This window comes from Giraffa tippelskirchi, chromosome 2, assembly GCF_054371585.1.
Source record: "Giraffa tippelskirchi isolate mGirTip1 chromosome 2, T2T-mGirTip1v1.2.pri, whole genome shotgun sequence".
NCBI classification, from domain to species: domain Eukaryota; kingdom Metazoa; phylum Chordata; class Mammalia; order Artiodactyla; family Giraffidae; genus Giraffa; species Giraffa tippelskirchi.
The window spans coordinates 27407424-27423252 of NC_137276.1; the positions used below are offsets into that span (position 1 = coordinate 27407424).

Below are 15829 nucleotides of genomic sequence, written 5' to 3' on the forward strand. Positions count from 1 at the left end.
TAAAAACGCATGGGATGATAAGGCCAGGTCTTAAAGCCTCAACCATGGTGGTGGTAAAACAGGACTTTCACTCCTGAACTGATGCAGACCCACTAATGACTATGGCCTACGTTACAAGAGATTAAAAAGACAGGGGAGAAAGGGTGCTGGTTGAAGTTTTCGGTCTCTGTGTGTTTGTGTGTCTGTGCAAAGTGGGCTCTGTATGTGTGTGTGTGCCAGTCCTCAGCACACAAGAAAATTTCAGCTTAACAGTGGTATGAGGGTTGATGGAAACGGCATTTATTTTTCCCCAAGGCCTTCCCGGTAGGCAACTGTGGTTAAAAAGGTACTCTGTCTGACAAAAACTCTGCCAAGGGCTTCCTGGCTGAGATCTTTTCCTTCCAAAGGAAAAAGACAAAAAGAATAACCCAAAGCCCATTATTTTCACAACTCAGGCAGAGTTCAGAGGCAATTAGAGAGAACAGGGTTCAAAGTGACCAGAAGCACAGTTCCGATGAGAACTGAAAGGGCTCATTCCTACACTTGACCTCCCTCCTCTCCACATCAGGCCGAGGCCAGGCCCTCAAGAATTCCGGAGAGAGGCGGAACGCTCACTGGGCATCTTCTGACCAAAAAGCCATTTCTGGGCACAAAGAGGAAGTTGGGCTTTTAGTCTCTGTCCCTTGAGAACTTGGCAAGCACGGGCCATCTTGTACAAGGGTGAGTCTTTCCTCCCCAGCCAGACTGGTCTCTGTCTGGCCTCCTTCTTTCCCCAGCTACCACGACTGGAGAAGTGATTAGCCACTGTGCAGCTCTTCCCTCGGCTTTCTTTGGGCCCGCGGGGTAAAGTGCCTGGTTCCCAGACCACCTGCCTCCCTGACAATTGTGTCTCGCATCTCCCTGTCCCCGTCACCCCACCTCTAGCCTTGGCATTCATGACCCAATTCTGGTCGCTACTGAGTCTGTTCCGCCAAAGCCTCAGGAGGCTCTGTCAATCTGAGATGGGGGCCATCAGCAACTCCATCCTTTCCGCAACTGACGCTGCCTGGGCCGGGCCCCAGAAAAACAAACCGCAGCTCTGTGGCTTTTTGGCAGCCCAGCTTTGACTTTTGTTTTAATAAGGGGTGAGAGGGAGAATTTGAACCCTGTGGTTATCTGCATTTTAAAACATTTAAACAGTCTGTCCACCTGCCTGGCACTTTGTGTTTCTCCAGTGAGTTCCCTCAGCCCCACCCCTTCTAAAATAGCACCAACAACTCCAGGCCTGCCTGTGCTGCTGCTGCTTATGTACTTGGAGGACTGATGGGGACATTTTGAACCCTGTTCTCTCCTTAGGAAAGAGTCTGCCCATAATCACCCCTGGAATTCCTCAGAGAGGCAGAAGAGCCAGTCATCAAAAAGGAAGTATGAGGGTGAGGAGAGATCTTTTTTGTAGGAACCACTCCCACGGGCAACAAGATCCGTTTGCATTCAGAGAGAGAAGCTTCCCAGCCAATAGTCTAATTTCCTTTCCATTTTAAACAACAGCTTTTCTAGCTGCTTTCTGACATACACCTGATGGGGGGTGAATGGGGAGATCAGAAAGGAGAAGGGGGAGAAGGGCAGAGGTAGAGGTGATGGCAAGGATGTGAAGCAAGGGGCAAAGGTTGTCTCCACATGGAGGGAGTGATGGGGGCTTATAATTCTCTGGGCAAACAATCTACTGCCTCCTCTATCAACAGACAGCTTGAGAACCACTGTAGTGCTGGTCACCTGGCAACACTGCCCTCAGGATGCTCCCATCCTCTTCTTCTTTGTCCAGTATCCCTAGTGTCTCATCTGAGTTTCAGGAAGATCAGAGTACAAAGTGCTTCAGTGAACTCTCTTAAGTGTAGGTCACTCCCTGAAGCCCAGGGCAATGTCCTCATCCTTGGACAGCTCAGGAAGGTGCAAGTGGTCCTGGCCTCCACCGAGCCAGTGATGAGGTGGTGGAGCTGACAACTCAAAATGGCTTTGAGATGACACTAACAGGTTAGGTGGACTGAGAACCCTCCAGACACTTCAGTTTGCGATCTGAGGAAGGAACAAAGGGGGCTGAACCTCTATTCCTCCTCTCCAGGAGGGCTCTGTTGGCCACGACCTAAGGAAAGATTATCCCACTGAGAGGGACCCTCAGAAACAGAGGCGGCTCCTTGAGGATCTATGGGGAATTGGGAAGTCCTGGTGTTTTTTTGGTTTGTTTTTTGTTTTCAACAAGAAAACGGCATTACAGCTATCCAGAGAGCAGCCCGGCATCCACAGCAGCTTGGCTGCTGCAAACCTCTCTTTGCAAAGATTGGGAGTCTGGGCAGCTGGGCTGGCCCATGAGAGGGCAAAAGTTGTTGTCACTGCTTGGTACACCCTGGAGAGGGCATCCAAGAGAATCCCACTCAGAAGCTTCTGCAGCAGATCTGCTAACCATGGCCTCTTAGGAGGGCTCAGACCATATTTTCCAGTCTTTAGCTCACGGTGTCCAAAGAGTCTGCTCACCAACACTGCCACCGAGAGAGTAAGAACAAAGCTGGCCAGCCTTCAGTTTCCCAATGAGCAGAGGTGGTGAACTGAGACGCTTGGATACCAAGAAACCCCCAGGCAAGGACTTACACCAGAGTTCATAGTAGTAGTTGCAGCACTGAGACTGTCCACAGCAGTGTCCTGTGTCACAGATATAGCTTTGATTGTTGGTACCCACGCAGGTTTCCTTATCCTAAAAGAAATTAAAAAAAAAAATTTTAGCACATTAAATTATAGCTTTTAAATACTTTTCTTCTCATAGGGCTTCTCTGGTGGCTCAGTTGGTAAAGAATCTGCCTACAATGCAGGAGACCCAGGTTCAATCCCTAGGTCAGGAAGATCCCTTGGAGAAGGGAATGGCAACCCACTCCAGTATTTTTGCCTGGAGAATTCCATGCACAGAGGAGCCTGGCGGGCTACAGTCCATGGGGTCTCAAAGAGTCGGACACGACTGGACGACTAACCCTTTCTTCTTATCCCCCTCTTTCTGGTTGCCTGTCCATCGTCCACCAAACAGTCTGTACCAATATTTACTCCATTGAGGAAAAAAAAAAACAACCATGCAACAGCAGATTTAAGAAAATTAATATGGTTTATTAAAGAGGGAAGAAGATTCAGTACATAAAGCCAAGTGGTAAAGAGCAGAGTTCTCAGAGAGAAAAACAGAGCAGAATCCTCCTTGCTTATGTCCAAGCTGAAGCACTCCATGTTCTGATGTTAATTTAGCCCATAAGACGGTCATGATTCTCCTGTAACTGGCTGTACATTTTAAATAAAACCAGGTTCTCTGTGCAAGTTCCTGGAATAATTAAGGCCGTACGTATTCTAGGATTAGCATCTGGTCAGCCAGTCCATCCTCCCTTTAAAACACATGATCTCCAAGGTTAATTAAAGCGTGATTCAAAAGAAGGCTAAAAAACCTGCTACTAAAATTCTTCAGTCTTAAGAAAACGAGTGACTTGCTTAGGTGACCTAATGCAATTTCAATTTGCTAGATCTTTTTCTGCTTATCAGATGATCTCTTAATAATCTTGACTGGATCTAGAATTCACACTGTCCCTTGTCAGGGACAGCTATAGAAAGGGCACTGCTGAGTAACCATCTAGCATTTTGCCAAATTCTATTCACAGCACTGGTGGATGGGAATAGAGGTGGAAAGGTTTATTTTATATTCCACAGTTAAGATATGAAACTTAAATAAACTTCAATAAGTTTATAAATAAGTTTTATAACTTATTTATAAATAAGTTTATAATAACTTAAATAAACTTCAGCCTCCAATGTCCTCTGGGCCACAGTGCATGAGGGCTATTAAGATGTGGCTTTCAACATTTCTTTATCCTAAAGAAGCGACACACTCATTGACTGGACACCATCTCTGTGCCGAGCACTGGGCTGGGTATGAGAGACATGAAGATGAATAAGACATTGTCCCTAACCTCAAGAAGCACACTTAGGAAGGGAAAAAAACCTGCTCAGCAAAGAAACTAAAACCACAGTATTGTATTTGCTGCTACTCAGGCTGACCCTGCCCACAGTGTACATCCGGGAGGACGCCTGCCAGTGGAAACTCAAGCCACATAGTTGGTTCCTGTTCTCTGGGCCCTGCTCTACTATGCTGTCTACTTGGCCAAGGGTATAAACAAAACAATCCAGAGACTGTCTACAGAGATAGAGGCTGGGGACCTGAAGCCACAAGGCGAAAACAAAAGAAAGGGCACGGCTAAAACTTAGATCCCTGGCTCAGAGCGTGTCTCCACCACATCCTCAGGTGTTTCCTGGTCTTTAAGAGTCTTACACCCTGGTGTAAAGGGGTTTAGGAAGAAGGAAACACCGGCAAGACATTTGTTGATTCTGACGACAGTTTCGTAACAGTGCTGCACACAGAATTCTATTGTTGCCCCTCCATGTCCACCATAAAATGGCACACCTAGAAGGTGGCTGTCCACTAGGATGTCTCCTCTGAGGCCTGATGCATGTGGAGAAAGCAGATCTGTGCTCGATGCTTTTGCTAGAACACACCTCCTCTGACTTCAGAGCGAAACACTGCTTTCCTAAGGACATGAGAAAGTTTCTCCCAAGTTTACCAGGCCCTGAAATGCCATTCTTCTGGCCTGGCTCACAAGAGCACAGTTCAAACTGTCCACATAGTTTTGACAAGAGGCGGTGTTGCCTACACCTCAACACATGAAAGAATCCAGTGACACTTCTGCCTCAAAAAAATTTATCAGATGAAGTCCAGGCTTGGAACACAGGGTGGTCAACTGGTCCTCTGTGAGGCATGAAATGGAATGTGTTTGAAATCTAAACAAGTGGCATCTTAATGACCTACTGGTGTCAGCTTTTCTCTTGGCTTTCCCATCCACTGAGACAGGAAGCCTGGTATAAACAGAACCCTGCTCTTTTCCCTGCTCTCCTTCCACTTTCCCAAGGACAGCAGACTGTGGCAGCATCATTTAACTCAGTTTCCCAAATACTTTTTACCCAGGATATCTCATCCCCTGTTCTCCTCTCCCCAAGTAGAGTCCCCAACTTGTCTAGGATGGTCTTGGTTATGGGAACTGTCATTTTCTGCTACAGGAGGAAGGAAAGTAGGTGGGCAGTTGAAGAAGAGACATGGGCTCATGGACCTTTACAAGGAAGAAATGATGGATTAAGAGGGTAGCGAGATGTGAGCATGATGAGCTCCTCCAGAGAAAGACCTACTGGTAGGAGAGGAAAATCCAGAAGCCTTGGGTGTGGTCCTAGCTCTGCCATTACCGAGGAACAGGACTCTGGGCAAGTCACTCAGTGGCCCAAGAGCTAGTTAAGATGCTCACTCACGTCTCCTTTAACCTGAAGAGTCTACCAGCCTACCCACCTCCCATTCCTTTTGGCAGCAACCAATGCAAAAGTTGCTGTAATCTATGTCTCCTCTCAGTCAAAGCAAAGAATAGTAAATGTTTTGCAAATGTTGCTTGGTGCTCTTCTAACCTTCCCTGTAGGAGGAAGTCACCCAGAGGACTTTCAGGGATCTCCAGGCAGCTCAAGATCCAAATGCTTAAGATTCAGTCAGATCTGGGTTCAAAGTGTGGCTCTCACACTATGCTTATTAACTGTGGTAACTTCAGTAGTAACTAAACTTCTCTGAGCTCTTAATATCAATGTTATTCTCTGAGTCATTACTGCTGGGCATGAAAGACCATTCAATAAAGAGCACTCTGCATTCAGTGAAAGACCATTCAATAAAGACGACTCTGCATTCAATGAAAGACCATTCAATAAAGAGCACTGTGCATTCACTTAGAACTATTTCTCAGAACAGTAAAGCTCACTGGCAATGTGGGCTGCTCCAGACACATAAAGAATAGAAAAAGGAACTGGAGAGAATGCAATGGAAAGTTCAAATATGAAAAATTCTCAGCCCTCTTCATGAGTATCCTCTGCTTTTCTTCCAAGCATCTCCAAGGACTATACACAAATTACATTGTTTAGGCTAAGTCTCGAGTGGGAAGTTAATATTTCACCCCTCCCTTCCCCTCCTCAAGAGTGAATGAGAGAATAAACTGTGCCCTTCCTATGGGCAAGAGCTCTGTCTCCTTAATCCCGATCCCCATCCCCAACTCCAGGTTTGCTGAATGAACAATGGCTATGCAGCCTCCATGAAGGCAGAATGAGCTGGGGTGAATAATACTGAGTACCTGCTATGTGCTAGGCACTGTTCTAAATGCCTTACAAGAGGATGAAGTGGGTAGTAAAAGAGAACTGAAGTCAAGAGAGGCTAAGTAACTTGCCTGAGGCCACGCAGCTAGGTAATTCATCTGACTCCAGAGCCTGAGCTTTTAACTAATAAACTAGAACATCCTTGGTTTAAGTTATACTTCTTCACTTGCTTTTAACACTTTAGATGCTTAAATAAATCCACTAAAAAGATAAGGTCCCTGCCCTTAAGGAGCTCTTTGACTTTGGGAACATTTTCTACTTGGCAGTGAGAGGGGCAACATGCTTGGGGATCCTCCCTTCTTTGCTTGAAAGGTCATTATTTTCACACACCAATTTTCCGAAAAGTAAAATGGTGTTTCATCCCATTGTGGAACATGGGGCCTTCACCGGTTCCTTCAACATTTACTGAGTACCTACCCTGCACCAGTATTGAAATAGCAGTGGGGAACACAATGGGCAAATAAAAGGTGAAAAGTGGGTCTTCCCTGGTGGACAAGTGGTTAAGAATCCACCTCCCAGTGCAGGAGACATGGGTTCAATCCTTGGTCCGAGGATTTCACATGCTGTGGGGCAACCGAACCCAGGCGCTACAACTACTGAGCCTACACTCTAGAGCCCATGAGCCACAACTACTGAGCCTGCCTGCTGCAACTACTTAAATCTGAGCACCCTAGAGCCTGTGCTCTGAAACAAGAGAAGCCATTGCAATGAGAAGTCTGCGTACCACTAGAGAGTAGCCCCCACTTGCTACAACTAGAGAAAGCCTGCATGCAGCAATGAAGACCCATCACAGTCAAAAATAAATAAATAAAATGTTAAAATAAAATAAAACAAGCTTAAAAATAAATAAAGGCCAGAACAGTCATGGTCTTTACCCTCATGGATCTTAAAGTCTAATGAAAGATGATAAAGTAATCATACAGATAAAACTGCAAGTAGGAAGGAAGAACACCTCATTTGCTAAGAGTTTACAACAGATAAGAACTACAAACTGGTTAAGGACGTCCAGACAGCTGTGAGGAAGGTATGCCTGAACTGAGATTGCCAGGATGGTGAGAAAGTTAGTAACCAAGGAAGAGCGGTGGGAAGAACAAAGGAAACGGCACAAGCAAAGTCCTTTAGCTAGGAGATGGTTGAAAAAGTAGGTAGGGAGTTAGGTGAGTGGGGATAAGACGATATCTGCATTTTAAAGATACTTCTCAGCAATGTTTCCATCTGCACAAACTCCTGGCCCCAAAATACAAGAAATGTAGACTTGTTTTTTAAAAAGGAACTTTGAGTGAATAACACATGCTCTTATGCTGAGGTCTTTCACCTCAGAATAACTGTGGTGATGACCCTTAAAATTTTCATTTGTTATATATAGGTGTGACTTCTGGTAGCACAGTGACCAGCTGCTCTAAGAAACAGGGCATATATGGTCACCAAACAAAAAGCACAGGCAGGAAGAACCAGTAAGCAAGACCAACACTGAACTGGAAAGAACATTTTTTACAATGGAAAAGGATGAATAGTACACCTTTGCACATATGCAAAAAATTATCTCATCTCTTTGGCGGCAGCATAAACTATGGGACTAACATCATTTTTCTTACGAGTTTCCATGTCTTTGAGTCGCTATTCTTAGCTAAGCCACTGTAAAGGTCAATTTAATCAGTGTAAAAACTTACAAAATGCCAGCATAAAAAGAGACACTGGGCAATAATAGTTCCCCAGGGATGGTTTTAATTTGCCAATTTACGAGGCTGGAAAACCCTGCTAGCAACTGGCAACAGCATCTTCATGCCCTTAGGAAAGCACTAACGTTTAATACTGAAAAACAGGGAAACTGAAATCCTTCACAGGTTGCTAAATCACAAATGCTAAATCTCTTGGCTGTTGGATATGAGTGAATTTGGAATACCATCTCTGGCCTTCTCTACAGGGAAGAGGAATGGTTTCCTAATGGAAACACCCATTTCTAAAATTGAATAACAAATATGTATTAATATCACTTTCTCCGCAAGCCAGGCATTGTGTTAGATGCTAGAGCTACTGCACTAAGCAAGAGACTCTAGGGGGGAAAGATCCTGCTTCTGACAATATAACTGAGTAGGTAACTTAAAAAATATAATAATATTCTTTTAATTATATAGCTGAAAGCAAGGAAGAACCCCAGGGCCAAAAATGTTGGGGGTGGGGAACTAGAAACTACAGTGATAAATGAGATCAGGTCTTTCCAGTTGCCATGGAAAGGAGCTGTTTTATTTTCTTGAGTCCACATAAAACAGGGAACTGAGTTCCAATGTAAGGTGAAGACTCTCAGAGAGAGACAGCAGACTAGAAAAAAGAGCTCACTGGCACACAGCGACAATAAGAAAGGTCTGAATTGAGAGGGGAAAAGTATCTCTTCTAATAATCTGTAACTACAAGCCTTTCCACAGGCTATTGAGATCTGAACTGTTAAGAGAGGAGTGCCGAAGAATTGATGCTTTTGAACTGTGGTGTTGGAGAAGACTCTTTTGAAAGTCTCTTGAATTGCAAGGAGATCCAACCAGTCAATCCTAAAGGAAATCAGTCCTCAATCTTCATTGGAAGGACTGATGCTGAAGCTGAAACTCCAATCCTTTGGCTACCAGATGTGAAGAACCGACTCATTGGAAAAGAACCTGATGCTGGAAAAGATTGAAGGTGGGAGGAGAAGGGGACGACAGAGGATGAGATGGTTGGATGGCATCACCAATGCAATGGACGCGAGTTTGAGCAAACTCCAGGAGCTGGTGATGGACAGGGAAGCCTGGCGTGCTGCAGTCCATGGGGTCGCAAAGAGTCGGACACAACTGAGGGACTGAACTCAACTGAACTACATAGTCTGAGAATCCCCAGGCCAAAAGTCTAACACAAAAAGTAGTCCCAGAATGAGACATCTGGCAGAAGAAATGTAAAATTCTAAAGAGACCTACCCTCAATCACAGCACGAAAGATGCCAATGAATAAAGCTCTCTGCTGAAGATGAGCTCAAGCAAAATACAAAAACTATGTAAAAATACAAACAAGATGTGGGAAATTCAATTAATAGCAGGGTAAGACTCTCTAAAAAAAAAAACCTTAATAGAATGATCAGATAAACTGTATTACATGTTTAATCATGTAATACATGTAATACATGTAATACAACTGTATAATCATGTTTCAAATGATTAAAGCCAAAAAGAAAAAATGAAAAACATGAGAAAAGAACATACTAAAAAAGAAACAATGACCAAATGGATTGCAGGAAAAAAATACAACTTGTAGAAAAACAGTTATTAAAATTAAAAATTCAACAGGAGGTTTACACAGAGATTAGATCATGTTAAAGAGAGAATCAGTAAACTGGAAAGCAGATCTGAGAAAATTATCAGCAACCAGCTTCTACCAATTAAGAGAAAACACAAAAATGGAAAATAAGAAATAAGAAGCTAAAGAAGGAAAGAAGAAAATGGAGTCAATATTTAAAGAGACAACGGATTAAAGATGGTATATTTTCAGACAATAATAAACTCACATCTGGGCATACTGTTTGAAACTGGAGAACAACCAAGACAAAAAGATCTTAAATATATTCCAGTGAGGGAAGACTGAAAATTAACAAGTGAAATTAGAATTTAAAGTACTAATAAGCTTCATAAAGATATTAAAACAGGATAAGAGGACAAAGGGCTTTAGATGGGGCAGTCAGGAAAGGCCTCACTGAGAAGGTGATGTCTGAATTGAGTGATGAATGATGAAAAGGAGCTAGCTTAAGCAGACCTGTGGGAAATGTGTTCTAGGCAGAGAGAATGTCAAGTGCATGCCAAGACACCAATGCAAGAATGAAACTGGTGTGCTCTAGGAAAAGACAGAAGGCTAGCATGGCTGAGCACAGTGAATCTAAGCAAGAGTAGTGTGAAAGGAAGTATTGAGAATTCAGAATGAGGCCAGACCTCATATGCCTTGTGCAACAGACAAGCACCTTTAACTCAGAATCAGCTATTTTTGTTCTATCCTAGACAGACTCTTGGAGGGCATGGCAATCCACTCCAGTATTCTTGCCCAGAGAATTCCATGGATGGAGACTGGCAGGCTACAGTCCACGGGGTCACTGTGACCCCTACAGTCTGGGGTCACAAAGAGTTGAAGTGACTGAACACACTCGCACACCGAGACAGAATCTTTAAATTCTAAAAATGACACACTTTCATGTCCTTTGCAAGTGGTCATAAAATATAAATACACTCTTTATAAAGTTTTGTGAATTTACCTTTATTTTCATAATAAGGAGTTAAAATCACTTTTCTCCTACTAACAGTTTTAAGGCTGTTTGAAGAGCTGAAGCAAACAAGAAGAACTGCTCAAAGGCACACTTTTTTTTTTTCCAGCTGCACTGTGCAGCATGTAGGATCTTAATTCCCCAACCAGGGACGGAACACATGCCCCCTGCAGTGGAAGCAGAGTCTAAATCAATGGACCACCAGGGAAGTCCCCAAGGGTGGAAGGACATTACAGAAGAGTTGGGGATGAAGGAAAGTAAACTGAGGCAGAGGGATGATTCTACAGGAGTCCCGGCCCATTGTTTCCCAGGTGTTACTCTAATCTCCCTTTGATGGTAGGGACTGTCACATTCTCCTTTTGTATTCTTCCCAAGGTATACTACATATGACAGTTACTCCTTTAAGCTTTGCTAGCTATGGTTTCTTCCTTTCTAAGGGGCAAGCCCCTGCTAAGATGTGAACCAAGATTCTGCTTTGCATGCACTAGGGTACTAGGAATGGATTTTTATGCTGTTTTGTTGAGCTCAGTCATTTTCTGGAAGGACAAATAGCCTGGGCATGCTTCTCTAATCAAGCCAATAAATCTAATCTGGTAAGATTCAGCCTCACCCATCAGATTTAATAGTGTGCTTTACCCCTTAAGGGCTCAAAGCTCCAGTTCCATGGCTAAGGAGCACCCAGTCTCCCATACGCTGGTGAAAAGAAGAGAAGCCAAAAGCCAAGGAGAAAAAGAAAGATATTCCCATTTGAATGCAGAGTTGCAAAGAATAGCAAGGAGAGATAAGAAAGCCTTCCTCAACGATCAATGCAAAGAAATAGAGGAAAACAACAGAATGGGAAAGACTAGAGATCTCTTCAAGAAAATCAGAGATACCAAGGGAACATTTCATGCAAAGATGGGCTCGATAAAGGACAGAAATGGTATGGACCTAAAAGAAGCAGAAAATATTAAGAAGAGGTGGCAAGAATACACAGAAGAACTGTACAAAAAAGATCTTCACGACCCAGATAATCACGATGGTGTGATCACTCACCTAGAGCCAGACATCCTGGAATGTGAAGTCAAGTGGGCCTTAGGAAGCATCACTACAAACAAAGCTAGTGGAGTGGATGGAATTCCAGTTGAGCTATTTCAAATCCTGAAAGATGATGCTGTCAAAGTGCTGCACTCGATATGCCAGCAAATTTGGAAAACTCAGCAGTGGCCACAGGACTGGAAAAGGTCAGTTTTCATCCCAATCCCAAAGAAAGGCAATGCCAATGAATGCTCAAAATACCGCAAAATTGCACTCATCTCACACGCTAGTAAAGTAATGCTCCAAAATCTCCAAGCCAGGCTTCAACAGTATGTGAACTGTGAACTTCCAGATGTTCAAGCTGGTTTTAGAAAAGGCAGAGGAACCAGAGATCAAATTGCCAACATCCAATGGATCATGGAAAAAGCACGAGAGTTCCAGAAAACCATCTATTTCTGCTTTATTGACTATGCCAAAGCCTCTGACTGTGTGGATCACAATAACTGTGGAAAATTCTGAAAGAGACGGGAATACCAGACCATCTGACCTGCCTCTTGAGAAATCTGTATGCGGGTCAGGAAGCAACAGTTAGAACTGGACATGGAATAACAGTCTGGTTCCAAATAGGAAAAGGAGTACATCAAGGCTGTATATTGTCACCCTGCTTATTTAACTTATATGCAGAGTACATCATGAGAAACGCTGGGCTAGAAGAAGCACAAGCTGGAATCAAGATTGCTGGGAGAAATATCAATAACCTCAGATACGCAGATGACACCACCCTTATGGCAGAAAGTGAAGAAGAACTAAAGAGCTTCTTGATGAAAGTGAAAGAGAGGAGTGAAAAAGTTGGCTTAAAGCTCAACGTTCAGAAAACTAAGATCATGGCATCCGGTCCCATCATTTCATGGGAAATAGATGGGAAAACAGTGGAAACAGTGTCAGACTTTATTTTTCTGGGCTCCAAAATCACTGCAGATGGTGACTGCAGCCATGAAATTAAAAGACGCTTCCTCCTTGGAAGGAAAGTTATGACCAACCTAGAGAGCATACTAAAAAGCAGAGACATTACTTTGCCAACAAAGGTCCATCTAGTCAAGGCTATGGTTTTTTCAGTAGTCATGTATGGATATGAGTGTTGGACTGTGAAGAAAACTGAGCACCGAAGAATTGATGCTTTTGAACTGTGGTGTTGGAGAAGACTCTTGAGAGTCCCTTGGACTGCAAGGAGATCCAACCAGTCCATCCTAAAGGAGATCAGCCCTGGGTGTTCATTGGAAGGACTGATGTTGAAGCTGAACCTCCAATACTTTGGCCACCTCATGCGAAGAATTGACTCACTGGAAAAGACCCTGATGCTGGGAAGGATTGGGGGCAGGAGGAGAAGGGGACGACAGAGGATGAGATGGCTGGATGGCATCACTGACTCGATGGACATGAGTTTGGGTGAACTCCGGGAGTTGGTGATGGACAGGGAGGGCTGGCATGCTGCGGTTCATGGGGTCGCAAAGAGTCAGACACGACTGAGCCGACTGAACTGAACTGAAAGTACCTTAAAGGGTAAAGCTAAACCCCGGAGCTAGTGACACACTTGGAAAAAGCCTACAACCAATGTGGGGAGCTGCTTCAAGATTTAGTGGCAGTGTGTGCTGCTGAAGGAGAGTTCCTGGGACCCCTGTTGCAGTAGGGACTCAGTCCCTGTATGTCAACTTGCAAGGGTCTCCTGAACGATTCTCTCTAGGACTCTCAGAGACTGACTCTCTCCAAGAATCTGAGGTAGCACAGCACAGTGAATCAGAACAAACCAGGGCACCTCACAAATAAGTGAATCTGCCCTCAAGTGGCCATGAACACATTTAGACAACAAAGACAACAAAATAGAGGTGCATTTCCCAAAGTGTGGTCCATAGGCCCCAAATCACTTGGGATATTTGTTAAGAATGTAGACTGAGAACCTCTGGGGGTAGAGACTGAAGATTTGCCTTTTAATATACTCTCCCCTGAGTGTATACATGTATATGTACAGCTTTGCTGTCCACCTGATACTCACATTGTTAATCAGCTACACTATACTACACAATAAAAAGTTTAAAAAAAAGCACACTCCCCTGGTTATGCTCACATATATTTAAATTCAACAACCATTGCCCTAAATTTATAACAAACATACAGCATACACATTTCTTTACCTCTAAAAGTGGAACAGTCTCTTTCTATAATCTTAAACACATCCCAACAGTAACCCTCAAGGGTTGCCACTTAGAATCATATCATAGCACATAAAATTACTTACGCTCTCCTGCCTCACTTCATAAAAAAATACAAACAGATCATAAACATAATTTTAAAAAAAGGTGAAATGTCAGGTATGCTGCTATCCACACCAGTCCTGCTACAACCAAAGCTTCACTGCAACTGGAGTCTCATTAAACAGCCCCCAAACAGAGCAGCCAGCAAAGAAATTAAAACCCATTTCCTGTGTTGCTATTAGGAACTTGAATAACAAACTCAGAAAAAGCCACTTGATCCTGGTAGGAAAATCCCAGAGCGGAGATCGGAAGTTGCAACATAGCCTGTGGTTTTATTAAAGGCAACTTGTTGATGTCCCAGTGCATGGAGGCCTGTGGGGTCTGGCCGGTGGCAGCAGATCAGGACACTGGGTTAACCTGCCACTTTCACCCCGGACACTTAGAGGAAAAACAGTTCTCCCTTGAGGTATCCTGGCAATCCCTAATCACTGGCATCTTCTGCCATAGAATAAATGTACCGAGAAGTATGCCATCTTCCGCAAGGGCTGGTGCAAAGCTGAGGGACAAAATAGCAGGTAGCATGTGATAAAGCAAGTGGCACTCAGACAGAGCAGGAAGGCAATTCTACTATAGTGTCTCCACAGCTGGTCAGGAGGCCAAGTCCTTTCCTTCTGTATTAGGTGTATCCCTGTCCCTCCTGTTTGAAAGCACGGATTGCAAACTGCTCGCCCATGGGCCACAAAGGGCCCACTACTGAGTTCTAAGGCCACGTGGTACCTTTGTTTTACAATTAAAAAAAAAAAAAAAAGAAATTAACTGTCAACATCTTAAAATGAAAAGGATTCATACAGAAATTCTGATTTCCAGCTTCTGAAAATCCCAGGGCCATATTAGATAGGGTCACAGACATACATGGCCTTAGCTCCACCTCAGCCTCCCCAAAACCTCTACTGTCCAAAAACTCCATCTGCTTGACTCAAGCATGTCACTGCCTACCCTCTGTGGGCATCTGATAAGCTCCTCCTGCTCTCCAGTTCAGTAATACCCCATTCATCCTCTCTCTGAGGTTAAGGCCTGCTCAGAGGCCCAAATATAAATGGCAGACATCTGAACTCTCTAGACCGAGGCTCCAGCTACATCTTACACATGCCATGCAAAATAGGTACCTTCACTGAGAATACCTCTAGCCAGTCAGGAAAACCTCCCGCCACAACACTCAGGAAATAAGACAGAGAACCAAGTTCTACCGGGTGCCTGTGTGAATCAAGCATCTGGCTGGGCGATTTTACCCATTTAACATATTCCTCTCTTTTTACAGGAAACCAGGAAACCGAGATTCAGAGTGATCACACAGCTAGAACAAGTTTTCTGGATCTAAAGCCTGAATTTTAGTGGAAAAAAAACTGAATGATTAGCAGTTATCCTAAACTTTCGTGCTGGATGCTGACAGGCACAAAAATGACAGATAAGACATGGACTTTGCTCTTTGAGGAACTTTGTAATTAGTAAACTGTTAGGTTAAAAAAAAAACACACTTCTGTTTCAGTTCTTATTGCTGAAAATCTTCCTAAAATATTCAGGTTCATTTTGTGCCTCAAATACAATCCAATCAACACAATTCATTCCTTTTTTTTTTTTCCTCAATAATATGGCAAAGACTCAGGGCCATAATTTGAAACAATGATGGTTATATTCACAACACACATATATCCAGTCAGTTTATATAATACACATTTATACAGGACTCAAAAGCTTTTCAAATTTCTTTAACAGTCAGCCTCACGTTTGAGCCTGCCAGCCAGCACCCAAGAGATCAGAAGTGCTACCACCCTTAGCTTACAAAGCAGGAATTGACACCTAGCCTAAGGCTGCGGATGACAGCACTGAGACTGTCAAAACTCTGATCTTCTGACTTTTGGTTCAGTATTCTTTCCATGACTGGGCTCTAGCTCATCAAGTCTTTGTTTTACCTTGAAAATGGCTCTTGATCAAATCAAATAATCACTTCTTTGCCCAAAAAGAGATGCAGTTTTCAGGGGATATGAATTATTGAAGGTACATGTTAACTTGTTGCTGATGT

At 43.6% G+C, this 15829-nt stretch overlaps 1 protein-coding gene across 3 annotated transcripts in view; it reads right to left on the minus strand.

Annotated features, from left to right (window-relative positions):
• WBP1L (WW domain binding protein 1 like) overlaps window positions 1–15829 on the minus strand; it is a 62945-nt gene that overhangs the window by 12282 nt on the left and 34834 nt on the right. For all 3 annotated transcript variants that reach the window (XM_081544964.1, XM_081544974.1, XM_081544982.1), the window contains one exon: window positions 2602–2704. In XM_081544964.1, the coding sequence (XP_081401090.1) occupies window positions 2602–2704 (103 nt within the window). The remainder of the gene's footprint in view (window positions 1–2601; window positions 2705–15829) is intronic.